Source organism: Meles meles, chromosome 1, assembly GCF_922984935.1.
Source record: "Meles meles chromosome 1, mMelMel3.1 paternal haplotype, whole genome shotgun sequence".
Taxonomy (NCBI): domain Eukaryota; kingdom Metazoa; phylum Chordata; class Mammalia; order Carnivora; family Mustelidae; genus Meles; species Meles meles.
The window spans coordinates 216,058,087-216,085,102 of NC_060066.1; the positions used below are offsets into that span (position 1 = coordinate 216,058,087).

Below are 27,016 nucleotides of genomic sequence, written 5' to 3' on the forward strand. Positions count from 1 at the left end.
CACAGAAAGGCCGAGCTGGGTCCTAGGTGTCACATGCCTGAAATGTTACATCGCGAACGCAGAGAACACAAGGTTCACGGGACGTGTCCCACAGGGGAGGGCAGCGTCGCCATCCCAAAGAGCGTTTCAGACCAGTCCCGCCACGAGAAAACCTGGAATGGCCTCAAGTCTTACCGATCTCACATAGAGAGCAGACAGGTTCTCCCCAAATTTCGAAACAATCCCCAAGATGTATGTGACGTTACCAGTAAGAATCACGAGACTGAGAAAAAAGGGTTTTGGAAGTGGCCAGGAATTAAAATGTTGTCAGCTGCGGCACAGGGACACGGAGGCCTTCGTCTCTGAGGTTTTGCTACAGAAAACACCGCGGACCTGCACCTTGAGGCTGCCGCCAGGGCTCACAGTCTGAAGATCCAGGTGAGGAAGGGGAGACGCACGTCAGGCCGATGTCCACCAAGTAGCGTAATTCAGGCTACTTTTCTGGGTTTTGTGGGGCCTGAGATATTCATCGGTTTTTAAAAATTGGTCATTTCTTTTATTTCTATTCTCATCCTAAATACACACACATATACCCCTATCATCAGACACACGGACGGGGCGAGACGTGGAGAAGCACATGCGCACGGAGACCACCTTCGCAGCCAGAGTCGCTCACGTGCACTCCCGTGTCCACAAGGAGACATGCAGGCCGGTGAGATGACCCAGTGAGACCGCGCCCGTGAAGCCTGTATGTCTGAGTCAGGCTAACGTGTTGTACAGCCTGGACGGGGGAAACAGTCGGGGAGAAGGGAGAGGCTTCCCTCCCGCAGGAGACTTGCCAACGCCGGCAAAGGGCCCCCGGGCCCCCCGGAGCGGCGACAGGAACGCCCGAGTCCAGCAAAGCCGCTGGGGGACGCCGAAAACCCCTGCAGGATGCTTGGTGCCTGAGGCAGATCACCGGGGCCACAGCTCAGAGCAGGTGTCTTCTTCAAAAGATTACAATAAACGAAGCATGGTTTGGTCAACGGGAGACTGCAGGCACCGTGGCCAAGAGCGTGGTTCGGGCTCTGCTGCGGCGGGCTGTGGGGCGCAGGGAAGACCGACCTCGGAGCCCCGGCTCTGAAGGTCTGGGAGCACATCTGCACCCCAACTCCGACCACCCGGGATTCTGTGGGAGGGTCACTGGCCTCAGCCAGACCCCAGATGTTGACTGTGCCACGTGCCCCCCAAAATCACAGGGGTTGTGAGAATGCAGTACAGCCCCATGTCCTTGTCTTCCCTTTAAGAAAGTACGCAAAAATACCAAAAACGCCACCGACTAATTTTTGTTACAACAAAACACCATCCAAGGAAGCGCAATTTTATGATACAAAACGAAGGGCTGGCTGGTGGGTCCCGCAGCAGACCCGGGCCTCCCCTGCCCACACCCCCGGGACCTCCGAGCGGCTCCCGTGCCCACCCCCACTCCCGCGGGTCCGTTCCTGCCCCCCTGCCACGTGGCTCCCCACGGCACTGCCGTGCCCACCTAAGCCGGTTCAGAGACCCCGGGAGAACCCCAGAGCACACGACTCCCTCCCTCACCCCTCGCCAGCAACAGGGCCGCCCTGCCCCAGCCAAGCATTACAGGGTAGGGTGGGGAGCGCCGGTCACAGGCTCAGCTCCGTCGCTGTGGTGTGCCAACCGCACACCATGACATGCCCCCCCGTCGAGCACCTGGGCCCACGTCTGACCTCCCCTGGGTGATGATGGCGTGTGGCCAAGCAGACTCAACTCTAGGGGACCTGAGTGGCGGGACACCCAGGACGGTGGGCCCTGAACGTCCTCGGCCCCCGTTCCCCACCTATGTGCCCAGTGTGGGCAGCAGGGAGCAGGCCGGCCAGCCACACGTGTCCTGCCCCACATGGGGGCGGAGGCCGCTGGCTGAGCCCGGGGAGCCCCGCGTCCCCCAGGGGAGAGCCCTGTCTCTAAGCTCCCCCCACAAGGAGTCTCCGCCTCCTTCTCTGCGCACGGTGGAGGGGGCTTCCCAGCGCGTCTCCGGGAGGTTTGCGTAACTCGGTGACGTTCGCCACACAAGCACACGTGGGCAAGTCTGTCCCAACCTAAAAACCCGTGGGATTCGGGCCGCAGGGCTCAGACGCCACGTGGCAATGGACGTGTCAGAAACAACCACTCGCTGAGTTTCAGAGAAACACCGTAGAACACACACGTGTGTCTGCAAAGGTCATTCACACGCTCAAGCCTTCCGAGAGCTCCGGTCTGCACGCTGCACCGCACCGAGGCCGTGGGCCCCATGGCAGACACCGCGAGGGGCGCAGCAGCGCGGCCGCCTCGCACTCCAGTGTTTGTCCTTGGAAAGGTTCGTCTTTATGAAATTAACTCTTCCATTAACAACACTTGAAGACGTCAGCGGCTTAAACTGAGTGAGTGAGTCTCTCCCACCTTAAGTCTCAACACAGTCAGCGCCGAGGACAACCGCAGAAGGTCTGAGGTCCTCGGTCGTTTCCGGGGCGCTCGGGAGACCCTGCGGCGGCCAGCGGGAGGGCGGGAGGCTGGGGCAGGCGGGAATGGGGCTGGCAGGGCTAGAGACCCCCAAGCAGCCTGGGGCTGTGTCTCCCTCGTAGCTACACGCCCTCCCGCCGGCCGCGGGGTCCCGACTGAGAACCGGATGCAGCAACGCGGGAAGAAGGTACCACCAGTGTGACAGACTTAAACGTCACTTCATCGCCAGACCTGGTAAGACACGAGGAGGACAGGACAGTGAGAGGGGCCGGGGGGCCGAGCCCCAGGCGCCACACACGGGCCCCAACCTGCCACTGTCAGGGTCCGCTGCTCTGGAGGCCGCCCGTCACTCGGCTCCCCTGCTGTGAACCGCAATGGGCGCCACGCTGAAGGGGGACAGCCCAGGGCCAATCAGAAAAGCGTCCTTCTCAGAGCTGCCGTGACCCGCTGAGCGGAACCTGGGTCCACCTCACCTTCTGGCCTTCCTCCTCCACCTGCAGAAGCCGCTCTCTGGGGACACCCGCAGGGGTGTGCCCAGCTCCCCGGAGCCAAGCGGGCGTCCCCCACCCCGGTGCCCACAGTCCCATGGTGGCAGCCGCGTGCCATCGGCGGAGGTGGGGGTGTCCACAGCAAGGAAACCTGCAGCCCCGCGCACCGGCCGGCCCGATGCACCCCAGACGGGACATCTCCAGCTGCTCATGCCCCAGGATCCACGACCTTACGTTCGCAAGACGATCGGACAACTCCGCTTTCCTCACCGGCCAAGACACGTGCGGCACAGTGGACGGTCAGACGGGCGCTTGGAAGATGAGCGACCCCGCCCTCCCGAGGGGCCCCTCGGGCAGCCGCCCAGGACGGGCAGCACGGGGTCCCTCTCCCCAGACTCGGCCCAGAGCGGAACGAGGCAGCCAGGACAGACGGAGCAGGGGGAGCCACCGTCAGGCTCGCAGAAGCCAGTGGAACCACTTCCTGCGCTCACACCTGCCCGGACGGCCGCGTGGAAAGACGCCTGGGCACCTTCCTGCCGCAGCCGTGCGGGGAGACTTGGGACGTTCAGTCGGGACCAGGACGGCCTCCATCAAGCCTGCGTCCACGGCGCCGTCTCCCAGAAGCACAGCGCGCGCAAGAAGCGAACAGGGTGACAAGCGGAGGACGGCCGTCGGAAGCAGCACTGGGGTGGGATGGAGCTTCTGGGAAGGCTCAGCAGGGCACCGCCTCTGTCCCGCGCGTCAGACCAAGTGTCCCACAGAGCTGCGGGGGAGACACGACACGAGGAAGAAATCGGTGTCCAGGATCGGGCAGCTGCGCCATGTTTCTGGGCCCGTGGACCCATGCCCTGCTGCTCCTCTAGCCTGGCTGGAAGGGAGGCCAGAGATGCTCGGCCTTCCCTCCCGCCCCGGGGCCAGGACCACCCTCCCAGCCACTCCCCGGCCAGCCTGGGTCTGGCCGTCACCACGGCCGGGGCCAACCAGCAGTGGCCAAAGCTTCAACCATGTGAGGAACCGAAGCAGGAGGTCGCCGTCCACGAGCGCACCCCCGTGAATGGGGGGGGTGAGGAATCAAAGCTCCCGTGCGGACCGCCAGACGACCCCCCAAAGCACAGGAGCATGCATCCCTGCCCTCGAGTGTGGGCTGTGGGGACGTCCTTCCGAAGCGAGCAGTGGTGTCCGTGGCAGACACATCCCAGCCGGGCAGCCAAGGTCACGCCACAGTGACAGGCCCCGCTGGGAGCAGGGACCAGGGGCTCGATGCAATGAGAGAGCACCTCTCTGGGGTCTCCTCCCCGAAACCCAGTCCAACCGTGAGAAAAACCGCAGAGCAGCTCAGAGGGACGTTCTACAGAAAACCTGGCCGGCCCCTCCTCAAAGCCGCCACGGTCACCGCAACCAGGACCGTCTGACACCGACACAGCACAGAGGAGCCCGAGGCAAGGGGACAACTGAATGTCTGTCATGTGGGGTCCTGGGACCGAACGAGGACGTCAGGGAAAACCGAGGAAATCTGAATCAAGTGCGGACGCCGCCTAATGGTGACGGGCTGGTCCAGTCAGGGTCTGCCGACGCTCTACCGCGGGCGTTCCTAACGGGACACCGTGGTGTTTGGGGCCATCCTCTCGGTTTCTCCGAAAACCCAAAACCGCTCTAGAGAATGAAGTCTACACACACACACACACACACACACACTCACACCCGTGTGGCTGAGGCACCTGTGAGCCCACCCAGCTCCTTCCTCGCAAACCCATTCGGGGAAAGGGCTTGAGAGCCAGCCCTGCGCACCAGTCACCACTGGTCATCACAGGAAAGTGAGTCACCGCCCCTCCTGTGAGACTCCGCCCTCGGCCCCGGGTCCCACAGTGATTCAGGGCCCTCGGGGCATGCTGATTCACAACATCCACACACGCCCACGCCCCCCCCCCCCAATGAAGACCTTAGCGCTACTTCTCCTGTGTAATTTAGCCTCGGGAAGGTGTCGTCTAGATGGTGTCCAGATCAACAGAGCAGCAGGAACCTGGTTATTAAACCAGACCCATCCCAAGACCAAAGCCAGAGGGAGAAAAACACCAGCAAGAAGGGAAGCACGGGAGGGGGCAGCGCCACGTTGGAACCTAGGAAGCAGGTGGCCCTGGGGTCAGCAGGGGACTGGGCAGAACGGAACCCTAAAAGGCCCGTGAGTCAGAGGCTCCATGCCCCAGGAAGCGGGGTGCCCACGGTGTGGGCTCCCAACCTCTAAAGGGGGAGGCCCCGTCCTCACCCAATACAGCCAGCGAAGGCAGGCTCGGCCGGGGGGATGGTGGCAGTCCCTCACCCAGAGCTGAGACGCCCCAGCCCCTCCCCGGGCGGGATTCCCACACAGCCACGTCCCCCAGCTCTACGGCGCCCCGTGTGCTGACACAGGCAGATGACCCAAGGTCACCCAGGGGCTGTGGAAATCCTCCCAGTCCAAAACAAACTGAGAAAAGAACTTCAGTGGAAACAGCTGTGACAAGGACCAAGGGAAACATCAAAAAAGGAGACTTTACCACTCACTCAACAGCGCGACCCCATCACTGTGCCTGTCTCTTGCCGCTCCGAGTCCCGCCGGTGCTGCACCAACTCAGCCCTCACAGTGATGGGGGCCGTGCGCACGGTCACACCCCACTTACCACAGTCTGAGCCACAGGGTGGACAGGGCTGTGCCTGAGGTCACGTGGCCGGCAAGTGGCAGAGTGGGGACCCTGCACTGTGGCGAAGCACATGGACTTGGGGCCTGCCTGCATGGATGAGCCCAGCTCCACAGTGCATGGCTGTGACCTGGGAGAACCATGGGACCCTCCTGAGCCTCAGGGGCCACTTTCGCCGCAGGACGGAGACTGCAGCAGCACACCCCTCACTGGGCACGGTGGGGGCAACACCGGCTGCACGTGGGGCCTCAATCGTCAAGGGCTCGAGCACGCGCAGTTATATTATATCATGGGGCCTGTTACCGTAATTAACAACCTCAAAGCAACGGGGCGATCCCCCACCTCCCAACAAGAGCAAGTCCCTGTTTTAAAAAGGAACCTTCAGGATAAGAAGGAGCTCTCAGAATGAAAAACGAAGGACAAGACAACAAACTTAATAGTTCAGCCATGAAAAACGGAAAGTATCTCCTAGAAACTAAAACAGACAGAATTGAAGGGCCGGTCTAGGAGTCCCAGCAAATGACCCACGGCAGCTCTAGGAAAAGATGACAGAAAGGAGGAGATCTTCAAAGAAATAAATGAAAGTATCCCGTGACTGAATGCCCCCAGTTCCTGCACCGCTGCCTCCCAGCACGAGAGACAAGAAAGGCCACATCAAGACACAGCGTAATGAGACTTGACAGCAATAAAGACGAGCGGCGCGCGTGCACACACACACGCGCACGCACACGCATACACGCACGCGCACGCACACGCACACGCACACGCACACGCACACAGGCAAAAAGATCCCGAACACTTTCAGGAGAAAATAAAACACACACAAAAGTAAAAATGGCCCCTGACTTCTTAGGCAGACTGGAAGCTGGAAGACGCTGGTACGATCCCTTTAAAACGCTTGGGAAAACTGTTTCCAGTGCGGATTCTATACCTAGCTAAACTATCATGAAACGTCCGGCAGCGTGAAGTCCCTTTCAGACTAGATCTCGAACAATCTACCTCCAGGGCCCCCTTTCTCAGGAAGGTCTGGGAGGACGTCCGACGCTCTACCGCGGGCGTTCGTAACGGGACACCGTGGTGTTCGGGGCCATCCTCTCGGTTTCTCCGAAAACCCAAAACCGCTCTAAAGAATGACGTCTACACACACACACACACACTCACACACACTCACACACTCACACCCGTGCGGCTGAGGCACCTGTGAGCCCACCCAGCTCCAAGAAATGGGGTGAGGGAGCCAGGGATGGAGGAAGCAGGCAGAGAAGAGGGGCAGGGGGAGCCCCAGGGTGACGGCAAAAGGAGGGCCCAGGACACACTGTGCTGAGGCTGAGGGGCACCAGGAGGGATATGGCCCAGGCTACCCTCCTGGAAAGACTATGGGCAAATCTGAGACAAGATTTACCCATTTCTTGGTGCTTCCAGAAAGCACCAAGGCCAGGGGGCGGTGGGGAGCAAGACAATTATTATCCCCCCAAAAACTAAAAGCTGTACAAGAAAAAAAAATGTAATGTTAGTAGTTTGCAAATACCTTTGCAAATCCCCATAATGTAAACCTCGGTGGTCAAACAGTAAGCGGTGACCCCATTTGGTGGGCGGAGACAGAGAGCTGACCCGTTCCAGAGACAGAAGGGAACAGGTAACATCCCAAACAGAAAACTCTGGAAACAGCAGCATAAATGTGTTATTTATGAATCCGGAAATAAACGCCAAGAAGAACGCGCTCAGACTGAAAGGGAGCCCCCCAGGAGACACCCGTTCTCCCTCTCTAAACCACGTGGGGCTGTTCAATACCTTCAAATACAAAAATGTCAAACCCAAAACAAATCCAACTCTGAAAATAACGTACAATGCAAACTTCACACACAGGCCCTTAGCAGTAACAACATGGCTTCCCGACCAAGACAAGGCACACCCAGCCTCTCTGTGCTCGATGTGACTTTGTTCAGCTCCTTCCACCATCCCATCTCACAGATGAGTAAACAGAGGCATGGCATGGGGCTGGCTGGGGCTGAGCGAACAGGCAGTTCAAGCGGGCACCGACCTCCCACTTTCCACACGCACGCGGCAAGGCTCCATCTCGTCACAACTCAAACCTTTTTATTTATTTATTTTTAAAAGATTTTATTTATTTATTTGACAGAAAGAGATCACAAGTAGGCAGAGAGGCAGGCAGAGAGAGAGGGAAGCAGGCTCCCCGCTGAGCAGGGAGCCCGACGTGGAGTTCGATCCCAGGACCCTGAGACCATGACCTGAGCCGAAGGCGGAGGCTTAACCCACTGAGTCCCCCAGGCGCCCCAAGTCAAACCTTTTTAAATTTCCCATGAAGAAGCTTAAAAAAGAAGCAAAGTTAAAACAACAACAACAAAAAAAACCCAGACACATTCAAACCACCAAACCGAGCCATAAAACATATGCTTGGGGTCCCCTCCGTCCACTGACACCAGGGGCACAGTGTCCTGTCCCTGCGGAAAACGCACACACCAACACGCAGCAGGCTCGGCCTACACGGCATCTGGCTGGGCCGACAGCACCTTTGAGACAACCTCTGGCAGGGGTTCTGTTAGCTCTCAGCATGACTCTCCCACCTTGCCCGGTTTCGAACCTTGCTGGGGCGGCGGACGGCAGACTACCCTCAGCTGCCCAGGGTGGAGGGGCGTCTGGAGGCCTCAGAGACAGAACGGTACAAGACACGGGTCACAGAGGAGGTGTCCAACTCTACGTCTTCGGGAGAACCCTAAAACCAAGCTGCTACTCCAAGTACACCTTGGGGTCTGTGCCGTAACTTTACCACCAAAAGCAATCTGAACGTTGGACAAGCCACTGGTTCGGACGGTTAACTCTGGAAAAGCCTTTCTGCCCCTCTCATTAAGCACCACACACTCACAGCGCGCCTGCCTCGTGCCAGGGCCCCGGGCTGGGAGTCCTATGAGGACTCCCAAAGCGCAGACAACTCTTACCGAGTGGTGGCTGTGGGGGCGGTGGCCCTAAGTGCCATTCACCCACGAGAGCACAGGAAAGGGCACAAGCAAAGACCCAGTGGCAGCAGGGATTCAGCAAGACAGGCCGGACCACCCCGGCCGCAGACCCTGAACGCGTCTTTTGCCACGAGCAAGGCAGGGGGCACAGAAGGTTACATTCGCTGAATGCAAACACCAAAGACACGTCAAACGGGGGTGGAGGTTTACCCTCCACGGGCCTGGCCTGGCTCTGGACAGCAGCCTGCAGGGCTGCCCCCGCTCAGCGCACCCCCGAACGGCTCCTGGTCCGTCGAGGAAACAGCTGCTGCCTCATCTCTGCATCCTCAGGAGCCTGACCACAGGCACCTGCCGACCCGAGCCTCGACCCAGTGCTTGGACCTCCATGGGCTCCCTCTGCAACGTCTCGTGGTCAGCACCCCTGCTCCCACACGAGACGTGGCCCTCGCCACTCCCCAAACGCCAGCGGGAACGAGACAGACGTGGGGGTGGGGGCTTCGGGACCAGGGAGGCACCACGGGAGCCGCAGACAAGCCGGGTCCCCACCAGGTGACACCAAAAGATGGGCGGAGGGAGCGTCCAAGGCTCACAGCTGCTCTGCGAGACCAACGGGGGTGACGTTGGAAGGTCAGCAGGACCTCAGAGGGGGGCGAGCGGCACATACCACTCCTTACATAACCGTTGGCGGCTCTCAACTTCGAGGCACGTCGTTGGCGGCGGACGCGCCAAGACAGGAAGAAGGGGAGACCCCACGCGGGTCTGACCGCGACACAGACGTCGGCGCCACAAGCCACAGCCCCCCGACAGCAGCAACACATGGGGGGGCCTTTGGGGGCAGCTGCTCCCTCAGCCTGGCCCCACTCCTGGCTCTGACGGAACCCTGCCGAGGCCCCGGGGCCACCTGCTCCGGCCCGTTCTGGGTCCCCCGGCCGTGCATGGGCAGCGCGTGACCACACGGAAGGAAAGAGGCCAAGATGTCCCAGACATCCCAAGAAACTATGACACAGCTAATTCTCCTCATTGGCAAGCACACACGTGAGCCAGCACCCTGCTCCCACACACCCAGCAACACACCCTGGGTTCCATAATTCAAGGATCCAAAACTAATGAGATCCCCCCGCGACCTGGGCTGGCGGCACAGAGTGGCCGACGGTCCCTCCTGCTCTGGGGGGAGGGGTGGGCTCGCTCAGCGGCCTCCCCGTCACCCCAGCACCGTCCACGCAAGGGGCCGTCCGCCCTGGCAGCCCGTCCACCCAGGCCCTCGGCTCCCCGCCAGCCCAAGGGTGCCTGCTGTGGTTGTTTTTTTACAAAAACACCCTGCAAAATGGACGTCAGAAACACCCACATCCCCACATCCCCCCAGCCACCGAGCAGCCCCCCGGCGCGTCTGGGTCTACCTCCGACCATCTCAGAATGGAACACTGGACGGGGACGGCGGCACCACGCTCATCACCGACGCCCGAGGACCCTGCCGGAGCGAGCCAGGCACGTCAACACCGGCCGTGCCACCCAGACTCCGACACGATGCTGTCGTCAACGCGGACACGGGGCCAGGACGGGCAGCAGCACGCAGAGCAGGAGCAGCCCTGCGGAGCTCGGCACAGGGAAGCAGGTGCCGGCCGCCGGCCCCGTGGCCCCCCGGCTTGCAGCAATGCAGGCTGAGCTGCGAGCAGGGCACACGCACGTTCACGCGGGCCACGGCGGACCCCACAGCCAGCCCATACCTGCACGCGCCACGGCCACGCTGCCCTCGGCCGGGGCCCCCGCACCGGGCGGCCGGCCCCACATGAGCCCGAGCGTCCTGGGGCTGCCCAGCCGGCTGACAGGCCTCGCTGCCCGGGGGCGCGTTTCCTTCCGGCACCCCCACACCCCCGCACGGCTCTCAGGGCGCGCTCCTCCAGGGCCTGTTTTGCTCAAAATCTGTCCCCTCTCCCCACTCAGCCCCCACCCCCCTCCGTGGCTCAGAGCCCTGCGGCCCGCAGCCCTGCCTGGGGCCTGGAGCATCGTGCGGCCCCGAGGCTGCGGGGCCAGGCCGCCGTCAGGACCCCAGCCTCCTCCGGGCAGCATCAATGTTGCGCTCGGCCTGCAGCGCCGGGAGGAAGGGCAGGGGCGCCGCGCAGCACTCACCGGGCTTTCTTCTCCCGCCGGCTCGGCACAGGCAATTTTTATGCTCTACGGAGCGGTGGGCGTGAGGGGGGGCATCTTCCTTCCCTTCCCCGCGCCGACGCTGCCCTGCGCTTCCTGCGGACCCACGATGGGCAGGGTGCGCTCCCAGGCGAGCCGCAGAGATTTAAAGGCAGGCTGGCCGGCTGTCCCCCGCCTCTCACATCCCTGCCTCCTCGTGTCTCCAGGCCGGGTGGTACCCGGCTCCCCTGGGAAGCAGGAGCCGGCAGCTGAGGCACCAGCTAAAACACGGCCTGGATGCCCGGGAGCTGACGTCACATGAAAACAAGCATCTCCGCAGGACGGTCCTGGAAGGCAGCGCGGGGCAGTGGCCCAAGGGAGGGAGGCTCAGCCGGCAAGCGCTGTGGGGCCAGAGCCTGGCTGGCCGGCCCCCCCCACCCCCCCATCAGGCCCCCGGGTGGGGTGCGGGGAAGCACCTGGGCGTGAGGGACCTCCGGCCCGCGTCCACAGAGGCCCGGAAGGCGCCCACACAAATGCTCACGGGCTCCAAGGCCTGGGTGCTGTGGCCCGGGAGGGAAGGGAGGACTGAGGCCCATGGTCCCGGCCACTGTGGCTAGATGGGAGTCCAACACCCATTCCCTCCAATTCCATAAAACTCCCAGGAAAAGGACAGAGCCCTCCAGCCTCCCTGGAGTTGCCAGACCAGCACTGACCCTAGGTCCGAGGGGCTTGGGAGGTCAGGACAAACCTCTCCCTGACCCTCCAGCAGACACACAGGGTGGTCAGCACCCCGCGGGCCCGGGAACAGGCTCCTGGCTTGAACCATCCCGCCCGCCCCTTATCGGCAGGCGCCGGGCTCCCACATCTGTGCTCACTGCTGTGCAGCCACAGACTTGGGGCCAAAGCTCTGGGTTCAAACTGCAGCTCCTTCAGGTGGTCGAGCTGGGGCCTGCGGTCGCTGCGGAGCTCCAGTCGCCTGGCCAGTCCGTGTGCATCACATCCACCCTGTGTCTGTGAACACAACACTCAGAGGCGCCACTCGAGGCCGGGGCCCCGTCTGCCCCTGGAAGGGAGGGCTGGTGAACGGCAGGGCTCTGGGCTCGCAGCCCCACGCCGAGGACGGCTCATGATTTCTCGAGATGCGGAAATCACAAGGAACACAACCTCCACAGACTTTGGGGCCCGTGGGCCTCATTTGTTTGGCTCAAGCTGCTGCAGCACGAACGACGCATGTACCCCCACGGCCTGTCCGGAAAGCCTGCAGGCCCTAAGACAGCAAAGTCACAGGGTAACAGACCAAGCACGTCTACGGGGCCCCGCAGGAGATGCAAACATCCCCCGAGTCCACTGTTGCGTCTCATCTGCAACCAGCTTCGCGCCGCCCTCTCCTCCCGACAAGCACCAGCCCCTCCAACCCAGACCAAAACACCCTGTTCCAAAGAACTCCAAAAAACCCAGGCACCCTGGCAATGGCTAATTTTAATGGAAGCCTATTTTCGGTGGGCAACTAGCTTTTCCAGTTGGTTGCAAGTAATCTGAGACAAAGTTGGGTGAAACTGAATTTTTAATAAAACAACAGACATACGTACAAACACCGGGCACAAACAGGCGCATTTCAGGAGGATCCCGAAATGACTGGCCCCCCCAGGGCCTGGAGGATGCTCCCAAGGGCTTCGGCCCCCAAGTCCCTGCCCCGGACTGGTCAGCGGAGAACCCCGGGGCTCTGCTTACCACCCCCTCCTGCAAATGACGACGCAGGGGCTTGAACACACCTGAGCAGCCCGGGCTGCAGCGAGAGGCCCTTACTGAGGCTCAGACGTGCCCAAAGCCTTGGAGCCTTGAGGGGCTGTTCACACAGACGCCTTTAGAGGGAAACACAGGGCCACATCCACCTGCCTGACCCCACGCTGCTGCGGAGGGGCCCGCTTATTGGGGCCTGGCCCAGGGACGGCCTCCATCCAACCACAGAGGGTCCTACGGTGGGTGCTGGGCTCAGCCCCGAACCCCCCACCACAGCCACCCCGGGTGACGAGACAGGCCCCCGTGGGGTGCTCTTGGCTCCTCAGAACATGGGACACCCCTCCCCGGGGGCAGGTGCAGAGGGAGCCAGCCCACGGCCACCAGCCCGCCCAGGGATGTCTCTGTCATTCGGGTGTGTGATGGGCCAGGATCAGTGACACAGGGGACAGCGGGGCCAGGTCTCGGCGCACTGGTGGGGCCTGGACGACGGGAGCTGCCGCGCCCTGATCTGAATATTCTCACGGACCTCCAGGACCCAGAAGTCCAGCCGAGTTGGGACCGACTCCACTCGGCCCCTGCTCAGCCTTGGCGCAGACGCCCTTTCCAGGGCAGGAGCTGAGTCTCTACCCCAGGCCACGGGGAGGCCACGGGCCCTGACCCGGGGTGGGAACCAGCTGGCAGGACCACCCCGTCCCATGGGGTCCCCTGACCAACCGCATGCGGCCGGGCCAGCAGCCACCCACAGGGGTCCCCGAAGCCTGTGGGCGGGCATGGCAGAGACACCCCTGCCTGATGGGGGAGAGTGGCCGCGGGGTCCAGTTCCACGGGGCATGTCCTGCCAGCAGGCGAGACTCCCCCCGCTCCAGGAAGCCCCTCTTGTGAACCGCCTTAAAGTCTGCAGCTATAAGGGCCACTGGCCGCCCTCAGTGGCACGGAACAAGCTCTCGCTCGGCACAAGGTCTGTGGCTTTCAGATTTTATTTAGTTTATTTGTCAGAGAGAGAGAGAGGTGCACGGGCATGAGTGGCGGGGGCGGGGGGGTCCCGGGAAGGGACAGGGAGAGTGACTCCCCAGCCGATGCTGAGAGACCATGCATGGAGAGACCATGACCCAAGCGGAAATCAAGAGTCGGATGCTTTACTGACTGAGCCCCCTAGGTGCCCCTGGCAAACACTGCTTTATACACAGTCCCATTATTCCCATTTTACAGACAAGAAACAGAGTCACAGACACACACGAGGGGAGAAGCTGCGTGAAGACGGAGGCCTGTGTCCGCCATCAGGAGCAGAGTCAGGGGACAGACGCCTCCCGCTCAGATCGCCTCCTGCTCAGATCGCTGGCCTCCAGACTGGCCTGGGGCAACTCGGTTCTGAGCCTGTGACCCTTCCCTGCAGCAAACCACCCTGAGGTCGGGGAGGGACCGACCTCTCCCACCTCTGGGTGCCTGCTGCCTTTCCCTGGGCCTCTCCCTCCCTGGACCGGCCCCACTCCCTCCCAGCAGGGGACACCCCCCAGGCGTGTGGGACCTCTTCAACGTCCCCACCAACCCCAAGTAAGTCATTTGGTGCATTTTATGGGCCAAAAAATTCAGGCTTACTGAGCCCCCGGCTGAGCACAGAGACTTGGGTTTGCTGCTTCTGGGGCCCAAGAGCTCTGACCACTCAAGACAGGTCTGTGTCCCACCAGACGCCCAGGCCCACACTATCCCAGACACAGACTCACATTCCAGATGGACCAAAGACCAAAATGCTAGAAACAAAATTTTTCTACCCTTTGGTGTAGCCAGAGAGGAAAATATTAACAGATTTCAACACGGAAAACTCAAACGTTAACATTTCCGTGTGACCAAAGGCATTAAAAGGCCCGCGAGGGAGGAGGGTTTGGGAGGAATGTCTGCAGCACGCACTGAGGCCGCCGGGCCAGGCCAGCGGGAGGACCGGTGCGGCCGCCGATGGACGTGCCCACGGGGAGAAACACAGCGAGTGAGGCCCGGGGCCCTGGAGGCCTTGAGGGGACCCGTGAGGCCACAGGGCCCTTCTGTGCTGCTGTCCCTGGCCGCCCGGAGCCAGCCGGCGCCTCCCTCGGACACCAGAGCTGCCACGTTACTCCCGTGCCTCCAAAGCCACCCAGAGCCACCGCGGGCTGGCCACACCGAGCCCACCGTCCCCACAGAGCCTGGGCCCACCAATGTGCCAGGATTCTCGATTCCTTATCATGCCACGTGCCTGTCCTGGAATGCCCTGGAAATACACTGCCACGTGGTGGGAGGGACCCTCCTGGGTCTCTCGGCTCCTATGGGGACCTCCCTGCTGATGGCGGGGGCCTCCCAGCCGAACCTCCGCAGCACGTTCGCCTCCGTCACGGCACTGACCGGCACGGTGGCGCCCACGAAGGTCCGCCCCGACGGGGCCCAGGACAGGACAGAAGTCAGGCCCCCTTCAAAGAGGGGGACCGCCACGGGGCCCCGCTGACGGTGCGTTCGGATGGGGCCTGTACGTGCGCACACGGATCCGTCTTTACGGTGTGGCCAAAACAAGGCACCAGCTTCGTGCTTTCGGTCCCAGAATGGGCACGAGACGCCAACAGCAGCAGAAGTCACAACGGCCCGAGGGCCGCGTGTCCATCCGTCCATCTGTCTACCCATCCACCCACGCACACAGAGAGAAGCAAACTGCAGGAAATCCACACAATGAAACACAACTGAGTCCTAAAAAGGGAGGAACAGCCAGACAGAAGAGAGCAAGGAAGGAGAGGGCCTTGCACGATCAACAGACAGGACCCGACATCCGCATGCCTGCCTCCGGGAGCCCGCGGGACGCTCTCCGGGCGAGCACGCACACGCGGCGCCCACGGTCTCCGTGCGCCTCCGAAGGCAGAGCGAGCTCTCTGCCTGCAGCGGGATGCAGTTAGCCACGAACCACAGAGAGAAACTGGAAAAGTCACCCGTGCCTCCAGATTAAACAAAACTGCCTTGAACAACCAACAGACCAAAGGAGAAATCACGAGGGAGAGAAAACAGAAACACGAGGGACCAGACGCACAGAAGCGCTTCCAGGGCACGGGTCAGGCTGCGGGGCCCTCCCGCTGGGACCACCACCCCGTGAACCCCCACCTCAACTGTGACCACCAGCCAACTCACGTCATGACTTAAGGAAGAGAAAAAGGAAAAACAAAGTAACCCACAGCCAGGAGGAGGCAGGAAGATCCACAAAATTGGAAACATAGAAACGACAGGGGGAAAAAATCAATGAAACCAAAAGTTAGTTCTTTGAAAAGATCAAGAAAATTGACAAACTTTTAGCTAGAGGGACTAGGGAAGAAAAATGACTCAAATCACTGAACTCGGAAGTGAAAGCGGGACAATTCCTACCACTGATGCCGTAGAAATAAGAGGAATCCAAGACAGCTGGGAACGGGCAGCAGCAGAACTGCCCGGCCAAGCCCCGAAGAAACAGGAACTACAAACAGACCCACCACCGGCAGAGACAGCGCCAGTAATGGAGGTCTCCTGACAAGAAGATCACTGGCCAGACGGTTTCACGGGCGGATTCCACCAAACATTTAAAGAGCCAACACCAACCCTCTCAAGCGTTTCCAAAACACTGAAGAGGAGGGAACTCGCCTAAGCCAATCTAGGGGCCCGGACTCAGGCGGACACACTGCAGGGAGGGAAAACCACGGACCGATGTTCCCGTGATCACTGGTGGAAAGTCCCCGCACAACTCTGGCCAACAGAACTGAGCCGCACAGAGAAAGCTTCCAACCCCGGGGCCAAGTGCCACCTGCCCCCAGAACGCGACCGTGGCTTGCGGACGAAACTCCACTCGGGGCAACACCCACGAACAGAACGGAGGTAAAAAACACGTGGTCATCTTCACGGAGGCAAACAAGGTATCTGAAAAGTGGAACATCCTTCAGGGTAAGAACAGTCACTAAACCAGGGGACGCCAACGCGGCGGAGGGGGAGAGCCAAAGAAGGGAGGACACAGGAAATGCTGGCTGAGAGAGGGCTTCTGGCCGAGGCTGTGGGCGCGCCGCAGACCACAAGGTCACTGCAACCACGGAAGGAATTCCTCGAGCAATGTGGACACAGCCTGACGGCCATCGGCACCCTGAATCTCTCCCGCCTGCGTCAGACACGCATCAAGCTCTCCACGCTGGGGACCAGGCTACTTGGTGCCTGGGTTTGGAGATTAACGTTACAGAAATGGACAACTCCACGTTTCCGATCTAAATAGGCAGTTTTGGGGGCGTCCAGGTGCCTCGGTCAGCTGGGCCTCCAACTCTGGATGTCAGCTCCGGTCGTGATCTCAGGGGTCATGAGATTGAGCCCCAAGCTGGGCTCTGCGCTGGGCATGGAGCCTGCTCCTGACTCCCCCCGGCCCCCGCGCCCCCGGCTCCCACGAGTGCGTGCTCTCCAAAAACAAACAGGGGCGCCTGGGGGGCTCCGTGGGTTGGGCGTCTGGTTTCGGTTCGGTCGTGATCCCAGGTTCCTGGGATGGAGCCCCACATGGGACCCCCTGCTCGGCGGGAAGTCGGCTTCTCCTCCCTCTCCCTCTGCCCTGTTTCTCTTCCCTCTGTCTCTGACAAACAAACAAAAAAACTTTTAGAAAAAAATAAAATTAAAACAAAAGCAAACACGTAAATAGGCAGTTTATTTAGGCCTAAGAGCGCTGGACGAGCGGCGGATGCCGCTGCAGGATTTCTGACAGAGCTCGGGACAACTGAGCTCCAAAGCCTTTTGACAGCTACTCAACCTTTGTTTTTTTTAAGATTTTATTTATTTACTTATTTGTCAGAGAGACAGAGAGCAGGAGCACGGGGCGCGGCAGGCAGAGGGCGAGGGAGAAGCAGACTCCCAGAGGAGCCACGAGCCGGAGGCAGGACTGCACCCCAGGACCCTGGGGTCATGATCCGAGCCGACGGCAGACATTTACGGGGCCACCCAGGCGTCCCTCAACTTTCAAAACACTCAACAGACAAGGCACAGGGTCGTCTCGCGCCTGTTTCTCCCCATACTACCAAGCAATTAACTCAGTTCTGACACGGCTACGTGAAGATGACGTCAGATCCCACAAACTCGGTCCTACAAGACCACCCTCCCCAACTCCAGTCGCCAATCCGGGTGGTCACCCGCGCTTCCGACAGAATGGCTACAGGTCAGGCACTGCCATAGTCCCCTCCCGGGTGTGACTAATTTGCTAGAGGGACCGGATTCACTCGGGGACAGACGGAAGAGACGCCCGGAAAGGTATGGGGGAAGGGCACGGGGCTTCCATCCTCTCTGGGCAAGCCACTCTCCCCACATCGCCATGTGTTCACGAACCCAGAAGCTCCATGAACCCTCCTTTTGGGGTTTCATAAGCATGACTGACTGAACCTGCGAGCCCTCTCTCCCCCGCAGAGGTCAGAAGGGAGGACAGGAAGCTCCAATCCCTCCCCCACAAGGTTCTTCTGGTCACCACCCCCATCCAGAGGCCCCACCCTAAACTACCTCATTAGCATCAACTCCGAGTGTTCCAAAGGGACTCTTAATGACTGACGAGACACTGCCAGCACTCAGGAGACCCCGGGGGACTTAGGAGCTCCGCCAGAACCTGGGGGCCAAGACCATGCGTGCGCCTCCTTACAGTACAGATGGAAACTCCGTTCACAGAGTCAAAGCCGTACATGCAAGCCCCCAGCAAGACTGAGAGCTTTTCCAGGTGCCGGGGGGCTCAGTGGGTAAAGCCTCTGCCTTCGGCTCAGATTATGATCTCGGGGTCCTGGGATCAAGCCCCACGTCGGAGTCTCTGCTCAGCGGGGAGCCTGCTTCCTCCTCTCTCTCTGCCTGCCTCTCTGTCTACTTGTGATCTCTCTCTGTCAAATAAATAAAATAAAATCTTAAAAAAAAAAAAAAAAAGACTGAGAGCTTTCCTCCAAGATCAGGAACATGGCGAGGAAGCCCTTTCTTCTCTTCTGCACAAGTTGTAGCAGGAGCAATCAGGCAGCAGAAAAGTAAGAGCAAAAAACTGGAAAGGGAGAAGAAAATGACCTCTGTTTGCAGATGATACAGAAAACCCTAATGATTCCACAAAAACGTTGCCAGAATAAGTTCAGTAAAATGGGACGCAAAGCCAACACACAAAGCTCAGTTGCGTTTTTACACACAAGCAATGAACAACCCAAAAAAGAAATCGCGACAACAGTTGCATTTTACAGTAGCATCGAGAATGAAACACTTCAGAGTAAGCCTAGCAGTAAGGGGAAAGACTTGGGACACCAAGAGTCACAAAACAGTGCTGAAAGGGATTAAATGGGACAAACGTAGTAGACATCCCATGTGTTGGGTTAGAAGGCTTAATGCTGCCATCCTGTTAATTCACCCGACCCAACCTACAGATTCCATGCAATCCCTACCAAAATCCTAATGACATGGTTTGCAGAACAGAAATGCTCATCCTAAAAATCATCTCGAGGGACCTAGAATAGCCAAGCCACCTGGAAAAAGAACAAAACTGAAGGCCTTACATCCCGACTTTAAAACTTCCTACAGTAACAGAAAAATGAGATGTTGGCATAAAGACAGACAACATGAAGTCCAAGAGAATAGAGAGCCCAGAAACCAACCCTCCCATAGCGTCCGACGGTTCTTAGCGAGGGCGCTAAGATCATCCAATGGGGAAAGGTTGGTCTTTCCAGCAAATGGTGCTGGGAAAACCAGATGAAGTTGGACCCCTACCTCACACCATATACAAAAATTAACCCCACATGCATCAAAAACCTAAATGGAAAGGCTGAATTTGTAAAGCTCTCAGGAGAAAATAGAGGGTGAAACTCGACCACGTTGTATTTGACAAGGATTTCCTGGATACCGCACCACCGGCAACAAAAACAAGCCAAGGGCCGTGTGCGCGCGAACAGACACACCAAGTGTGGTCAAAATGGCAGGACAGAAGGCAGAAGGCCGGGAGCCAGGGCCTGGGGGTCAGTGCTTACTGGGGACAGAGCGCCCTCTTACAAGATGAGGACGTTCCAGAGCTGGACGGTAGATATGGTTGCACACGACACGAATGTAATTCGTATCAACGAAGTGTACACTTCGCGGTCACAATGGTAAGTTTCAGGTTATATGTGATTTACCCCAGTATTAAACCGGGAAAGAGGAATGTCGTTGTGATACCCGCTACAAAACACCACAGGCCACGTGATTCCACGACCGGAAGTCCAAACCAGGTAACCCCACGGAGACTGTGGGGGGCTGAGCGGGGGCTGACTGGGGAGTGGCTGCTGACGGGCGGGACAGGCCCAGAAGCAGGCAGGCGCCGCACAGCATGGAGTGGACTGAACGCCACAGAATCATTCACTTTACGGTGGTTATACGTTCTATGCAACGGGCACGCTACACGATTTTTTAGATTTATTTATTCCAGTGAGCGAGCGAGCACGTGCACGGTGGGGAGGGCAGAGGGCGAGGGAGAATCCTCAAGCAAACTCCCCACTAAGCACAGAGCCCGTCTCAGGGCTCGACCCACGACCCCAAAATCATGACCTAAGTCAAAACCCAGAGGTGGACACTCAGCCAACTGAGCCACCCAGGTGCCCCCGTCTACACACTGGGGCTACAGAACCGGTTAAATCGAGATTCACAACCTGAGCGGGAGGTGCTGAAAGTGGACGCAGCCCTGGGTGGTGCGAGGTGGCCCTTCCAGCTGTCTGTGCCCAGCTGCCACCACGGGACCACGTTTCTGCTGCCTGTCGTCTCTGGCCACCGTCCGCCAGTCCATCCAGCCCCCTTCACACGGCCCTGACACCGCTCAGGGGCGCAGTTCACGTGGCACCTGTCGGACGCCTCTCACTGCCCCGGCACCAGGCGCGGGGCTCGAGGCCGAGAACACTGAGCACAAAAGCCCGCGCAGGCGCCGAAACCACACAGCACGCCCCTTCCGCAGTGGCCGCCAGCGGCCGGAACTGTCGGGAGATCAGCGTGGAAATCAAGCCAAGAGTAAAATACCGGGGAGACGCGCACACTGGAAGAGCCCGGAGCCCGGGGCCCCCTCGCCCTGGCCAGCGCGGTGAGCCCATTCTCCTGGGCGCCGGGTGCTCGGGGGCGGACGTGTGGAGCAGGGATCCGTGGGCAGGGAGACACCGGTCAACGGCCCTCAGCCCCTCCCTGGGACTCAGCCGCGGCCCAGGGTGGTGGCGGCCCAGGGTGGTGGGATGGTCAGCGACTGGGACAGCCAGGGCGGTGCTCGCTTCAAGTTCACATTCCTACATTCCCGGGCGGTGACACAATCGGCTGCCCGGCCACGCCCACTCCCACCTGCCACAGGGACCCCAGCCCCGCCCGCCATGCTGGCCTGAGCCCACACAAGGCCAGGCCCGGCCTGGGGGGCATCCGGGCTGGCTTCCCTCCAAGGCGCCTCCGCCGCTGCCTGCGGCCCTACAAGCCTTTCTGTCAGCATCACCATTTCTGCACCTCGGGGCCCGCCCACACCCTCCGGTCACCCACGGCATGTCGCTCCTCCTAACCCTCCCTGGACCCACATCCTGGCGGCGCCCAAGCCCCATGCTCAGCAAAGCCGTGCAACCACAAACGTGCCCTGGCCCATCTGGCTTCCCCTTCCCCGGAGGGGCCACTGCTGGAAACTTCTTTTCCACAGGACCCCTCCTCAGCGCAGCCCCCCTTCTGACGCTCAGCGGCCCCCCCCACGCCAGGCTACGCCCGTGGCTATGTGATGTGGAGCTTTCCCGTGTTCATTGGGCCTGTCACCTGCCCCCAGGCTAGGAGGTCCCGGGGCACCCGCCCCCCGCCCCAGCCGTGTGCCGCACACCAGCAGGACTAAGGGAAGGAATGTCTCCCTGCGCCTCCTTACACTCTCCCCAAAACCGCCCCTCTGTCCACTGCCTACAGGCTGGCCGTGGCCGAGACCCAGCCAGCCCTGGCCCTTCTGGCCTCATCAGACAACCCGCTCCACCGCGGGTAGGAGTCCGGAGTCCGCGTGGCCCTACAGCCTGGCCGGCGGCTCCTTCAGGGTCCCCTGGTCCCTGTTCCCTTTGAAAGCCCCAAGTCCAGACCCCAATCCCCGCCACTCTTTCCTCTACACTAAGGGCCCCAAATCTATCCTCGGCCCCATTGCTTTCCTAAACCCAAGACTGACGCACACAACTGCCCACTCACCATCTCCCGGGGGCCCAGAGGGGCCACAGAGCTCCACACTGCCTCTGCTCCAAGCCTCTGCTCCAATACGCTGGGGCTGAGCCAGGGAACCGCCTTAGCCCCGAGGCCCTTGTTCCCGGGAGGAGCACACATGGGCCAGAGGGGGTCTGGGTCGTTGGTGAGCAATTCGTGCCCCACATAGGGGTTCTGGCCTCAACGACAGAGTGGGGCCGGACAACTCTGACCAGCCTGGGGTCCGGTGGTCCCTGGGACAAGGCCAGAAGCTCTGTTCTGGACCCACTGCCCCTGGGACTTCTTCCCGGATCAACAGACCCACATCCCTGCATCCCTGGAGGCCAGTGTGGACCGGAGAGAGGGCACACGGCCAGGTCTGGGGGTGGCTGGGGCAGATGCCCGGGCCCTTCCCTCCTCGGGAGATCTCGGCAGGGCTGGCACTGTTCCTCCCGGCACCGAGGGACCCAGCCTGTGTCCTGGAGGCTGCCCCCGTCAGCCAGAGCACACACGCCCACGGAAACCCCACGGCAGGGCACCTCGACCGCTCACTCTGCCTTCGGTCACCTCGCAAGGACACACACTCCTGCCACGGCCACAAAAGGCACCCGGTCTGCGCCCTCCTGACACCCGGATCGAGAATTCAAGCCACAACGCGCAGCGCGAGTCAGGAAAACGCAGTACTCACTGTCTTCTCCCGGACAAGGCATGCCTGGCTGCTCGGGGGTGCTGGGGAACACTGGAGAGAGGGAGAGAGAGAGCAGTCTGTCACCGAGCGCCGCCACGGAAGGTCCTACGCCACGTCAGGCCGAGCGGACGGACCCGCGCGCGAAGCCCACGCTGCCGACCGGCCTGCTCTGAGGGGGGCTCCTGCGGCCCAACTGTGGAAGCCCAAACCCGCTTTAGAAGGACTCGAAATGCACTGAAAACCTCTGGGGGAGAAGCAGTGGGGTCCCTGGACCAGAGCCGCCCCAGGAGGCCTCCCGACTCTCAGCGGTAGATTAACACGCAAGTCAGGAGCGGCCCCTACTTCCAAATGGATTTCTGAAAGCACGTTAGACTCTGTTTTGCACTCAAGGTGCAGTTCAAAATTAAATGCCTTAAAATACATCCCGGGCTTCCCTCACGGATGACTCAGACAGGAGCTTACAAGGTATTAAAACTTCACAGAAGCAACCACTTCCTCATCTCGAAGATAACGCTGTCTTTGGAAAGCACCACCATCGAGAACGCGGCCCTCCGGGGGCTCCCGGCACAAACCCCGTGTCCCGGCAGAGCGGCAGACGCGGGACCCTGCAACTGACACTGAGCCCGCCCCAGGGAGACCATGGCCCCGCGGAAGCCCCGGCTGGGAGCGCCGGTCCCGGGGTGTCAGGCTCGGCTCGGCTGTCCCGCCCGGCCAAGGGTCTGGCTGCACAGGAGTGAATGCAGACGTGGCTGGTCGGAACCATGCTCAGACACCCCGAAGAACCCCCAAGAGTGTCGGGGGGCAGCCTGAAACCCCCAATTCAGACTATACTGAAATCATAATAATTCCTATTTCCTGTGATCAGTCTATAAAGCAGCTCTGAGCTTCTCGGAGAACAGCTGGGAGCCAGGACACAGGCTCAGGGAGGGTCTCATCCACCCCCAGGGTCCCCTCCTCCACCTGCCCTCCCATGCTCTGGGCCTGTACCCTTCCAGCTTCCCAAAAGGTGGAGGCCGGTGAGAGGGCCCAGACTTCTGACGCACCAGCGATGCCGGCCTCCAGGGAACGGGGAGAATGAGGACCAGCAACCAGAACCCCGGCCCCTGCCTCTAGTGAGAAGGAGCTTTTCTGACTCCACCAGCTACGGCCAATTTTACTTGGGTTAACAAGACGTAAGAGAAGAAACAAACCCAAATCACACTATATTCAACATCCTTAAGTTCTCTGGAATCCTAAGATTTTAAACCACGACCCTCAATGTGTTCTCCCGTCCCCCTGGCCATCTGGAAACCACGCTGGGCGCCCACCACGCCAGACCACAGTGGGACCCCCCACCCCTCCGGCTGCCACTGACCGTGAATGATGAGCCCTTCATCCCTGCGCTGACAGGCCAGACGGAAGGCCTCCTCCAGCTCCATCTGGGAGGACACGGTGCAGGGGTCACCTAGGCAGGGCAAGAGACATCACTGAGGCCACCGCAGGCCTGAGGCAAAGGGGTCCAACTCAGGTTGGGAAGGGCAGAGTCTGGCTGCTCCTGACCAGCCACCCACTGCGGAGCTGGGAGACCCGAGAACGGGTAACGGGACGGGGGGGTCCACATCAGAACCAGTGGATCCCCAGAACGAGCCCCGAGAAGTCTACCTCCAGAGCCAAACATGCTAACGTTCCTGGCTTGGACAAGAAGAAGGACATTCTTTTTAGGTTAGTCCTCGGTGAAAGGAAAGGCTCCCTGCCCCCATCCTGGAGAGGAACACAGAAAGGCACAGAACCAATGCCCCAGGGGGTTACTCTGCAGCTCCCCTGTGTCCTCGGCTGGCAGCTGGACTGTGTCCCTACCCCCCAGCTTTCTCAGACATGTGTCTGAGAGCGAGAAGGATGGAGAGGGGGAGGACACTGTGGGGGTCTGGCTACTTACCCTCCAGCTCCCTGAGATGAAAATAAGAAAGAGCTTATCCTTCCAAATCACCCGGAAAGCCCAGAACAGGAGAGAGGGCAGGAGGGCAAGGGCTGGCCCCAGGAGGGGACAGAGATCCCTTCCCGCCCCCGCCCAGCTTCTGTTTTGACCAGCCTCTCCAGGCAGTGATTTCCAGCACCCTGCAGGGGAAGACGCCTGTTAACTAGCCTAATCCTGTCATTTTAAATCTCCTCCCAGAGGGGCTGACCTAACCTAACGTGGGACAGAGGGAGAGCCAGAGATTTGCAGTCGACCGACGGAAGACCGGGGCTCTACCTTCACTGTCCACCCACTTAAGGGTGAGCGGGTGTCCCGGGTGGAGACTGCACATCTCTCTCACTTCCTCGCTGAGCTCCTCGAAGGTCATGGCTGCGTCGAGGCTGGTGATCAGGATGTCCCTGGGGCAAAGACGGTGGACATGTGTCACCAGGAAGCACGTTTAAATCAAATTAAATACTGGCTAATTGAGTTATTGATTACACAGAGGAAAATTTTCCCAAACAAAATATCACAGGCCCCCGGAACAGAACCACTGGCCACAGTCTTGTTTCCTAATCACTATGACGAACGCCCTTGCACGGAGAGGAGAGATCTATCCCGCGCCTGGATGTCCCTAAGTGGGGAGGCAGGGGTGGTGAGAATGAGGCAGGGGTATCAGAAAGCCAGGCGAGGACTCGCTCAGGCGCCAGGTTCCAATTCAAAAGGTCACATAGGAGGGGTGCAGGGGTGGGGTGAGGTGTGGACGCAGTTCGCTCAATTTAAGCCCACTGGCTTCGTCAGACCTTCCCCCAAAGCAGACGACACGAACAGCAGCCTGGGCTTGAGCTGGAGAGAAGGAAGACCCCGCGTGGCTGGGCCTGTGAGCTCAGAAAAGTGGACGTCTGAGACTCGACCTGGCGAAGCAGGGTCTCCAACACCAGTGTGCCTCGCCTGGAGTCCCCCCGGAACGCAGGTGCTGCTGGACCCCGTGTTGGCACATCCTCCAGAGGCCAAGCTGGGGGCCCCTATTTTTCAGAACATCTTCAATGGGTCTGACCTCCCGCTGCGGCCCTGCTGCCCCAAGACCACCTTCTGGCAGCGAGAGGGCAGCACAGCCCCACCCAGAGACAGAACTCGAGGGGTCGCGAGGGGTCGAGGGGTCGGTCAGACAAGCGCAGCTCCTGAAGGGGGTGCTCCCCAGAACCAGCCTCGTTAGAGCACGAGGCCTGTCCCTCCCAACTCCGAAGGGGAGGTGTCAAGTCCCCCAGGAGAGGGACCAGGCCAGAGGCAGAGAGAGCTGGGGTAGGGCAGGAGCCCCAGCGCAGCCGGGGGCAGAATGGAGGAGGGAAAGCACAGAGGGACAAAGGACGAGTGGGAGGAAGAGGAGGAAGAGAGGAAAAGGGACAGGAAGGGTGGGGAGAGGAGAGCGGAAAGCAGGGGGGAGGGGGGAGAAGAGGAGGGAGGGAATGAGAGGAACAGATGAGTGGGGACCTCTCAGCCCCGGGAAACTAGATGCGACCTGTTGCATTACTGGCCATTACTGGCCGTAACCAAAGCGCTCTCCAGGGCCAAAGTCGGGGCAGGGGTGGGGCCAGTGGAAGCTCGGTCTGGAACTCCCAAGGGCTCCAGTCACCTTTGCTGGAGACCAGCCTTGCCTGCCTCCATCCCTCCCCTCAGTGCCTGAAGGAGGCCACTTGAACCCAGCCTGGAGGCAGCCTGGGGGGGGTGGTCCGGTCACCACCCACCCTGGGCTGCTGGGGTGCGGACTTCCTCTCACTGAGGAGCAACTCTGATTTTTCCCAAAGGAGCTTATTGCTCAGTCCCACGATTCCTGGCTGGGAAGAGGACTGTCTCTGACGCGGGATCCACCTTCCATACTGTTCACCCACCAGCAAGGCAAGACGTCCGGTCCTCCCATGAGTCTGAGAACCAGTTTTAATAGAAAACCACCATGTCAGGCCAGAAGACAGGACTCGGGGCCCTCTTCCTCGGGGGCTGGCCGTCCTCCCCCCAGAAGTCATTCCTCCCAGAGCCCTGTCACCAAGTCTCCCACACACAGCCTGCTCCCAAGTGACCCAGGTGAGGCGGGCAGAAAGGACAGGGGAGTTCCGACCTGAGACCCCAAACAAGGTGCCCTCGCGAGGCCAAGGGCCCCAAGCCCCTCCTCAGCCTGGAGATGCACGCGGTGATGCACCCGCGAGGCCACCGGCGGAGTGAAGAGGCCGCCGCAGAAGAGCTGAGCTCCCGCCCAAGCCCCGTGCTCGGGCGGAAACAGGATCCGCCCTCGGGGCGCCGCCCGCCCCAGGGCTGCTCCGCGGGAGGGGCCAGACGCTCCCGGCCTCTGACCCCTGAGATGCCCGCTCGCCCCATTTTACAGCGAGCAGGTCGAGTCCAGGGCGCCGCGGGCGGACGCGAGCTGATCAGAGTCCGAAAGATCCGGTCCCAACAGAGCGGCGCCTGGGGACGCGCGCGGACCCCCTCCCCGCCCCGATTCGCGTCCCCGCGGGCGGCTCACTGCACCTGACCTTCCCCTGGGTCGTCAAACGGCTCTTGCATATGGAGACCTCTGGCCGGGTACATTGGGAAAAGTTTAGGAAAACCTTATTTTTAAAACTCTGCCCGCAGTTCCATTTGGCTAAAACTTTAGTCTTACAGGTTTGAGCCGTAACGTCCAGTCAAGTCCCCAGCGAACGTCCGGGCTGCGCCCAGGGCGGGGGAGCGCGCGGCGACCGCCGCCTCCGGCCCCGTAACGTCGTCCGGGCGGGTCC

General features: G+C 60.6%; 1 protein-coding gene across 2 annotated transcripts in view; it reads right to left on the bottom strand.

The window, feature by feature from the left end:
* The window catches only part of PRKCZ (protein kinase C zeta), a 91,450-nt gene that overhangs the window by 63,863 nt on the left and 571 nt on the right, over positions 1–27,016 (bottom strand). The window contains exons 2-4 of one of the 2 annotated variants that reach the window (XM_046021013.1): positions 24,546–24,667; positions 23,670–23,759; positions 22,316–22,366 (exon numbers count right to left, since the gene is read on the bottom strand). In XM_046021013.1, the coding sequence (XP_045876969.1) occupies positions 22,316–22,366; positions 23,670–23,759; positions 24,546–24,667 (263 nt within the window). Of the gene's footprint in view, positions 1–10,010; positions 10,090–22,315; positions 22,367–23,669; positions 23,760–24,545; positions 24,668–27,016 lie in introns of those variants that run through there. The other variant, XM_046021023.1, reaches the window with a different exon arrangement.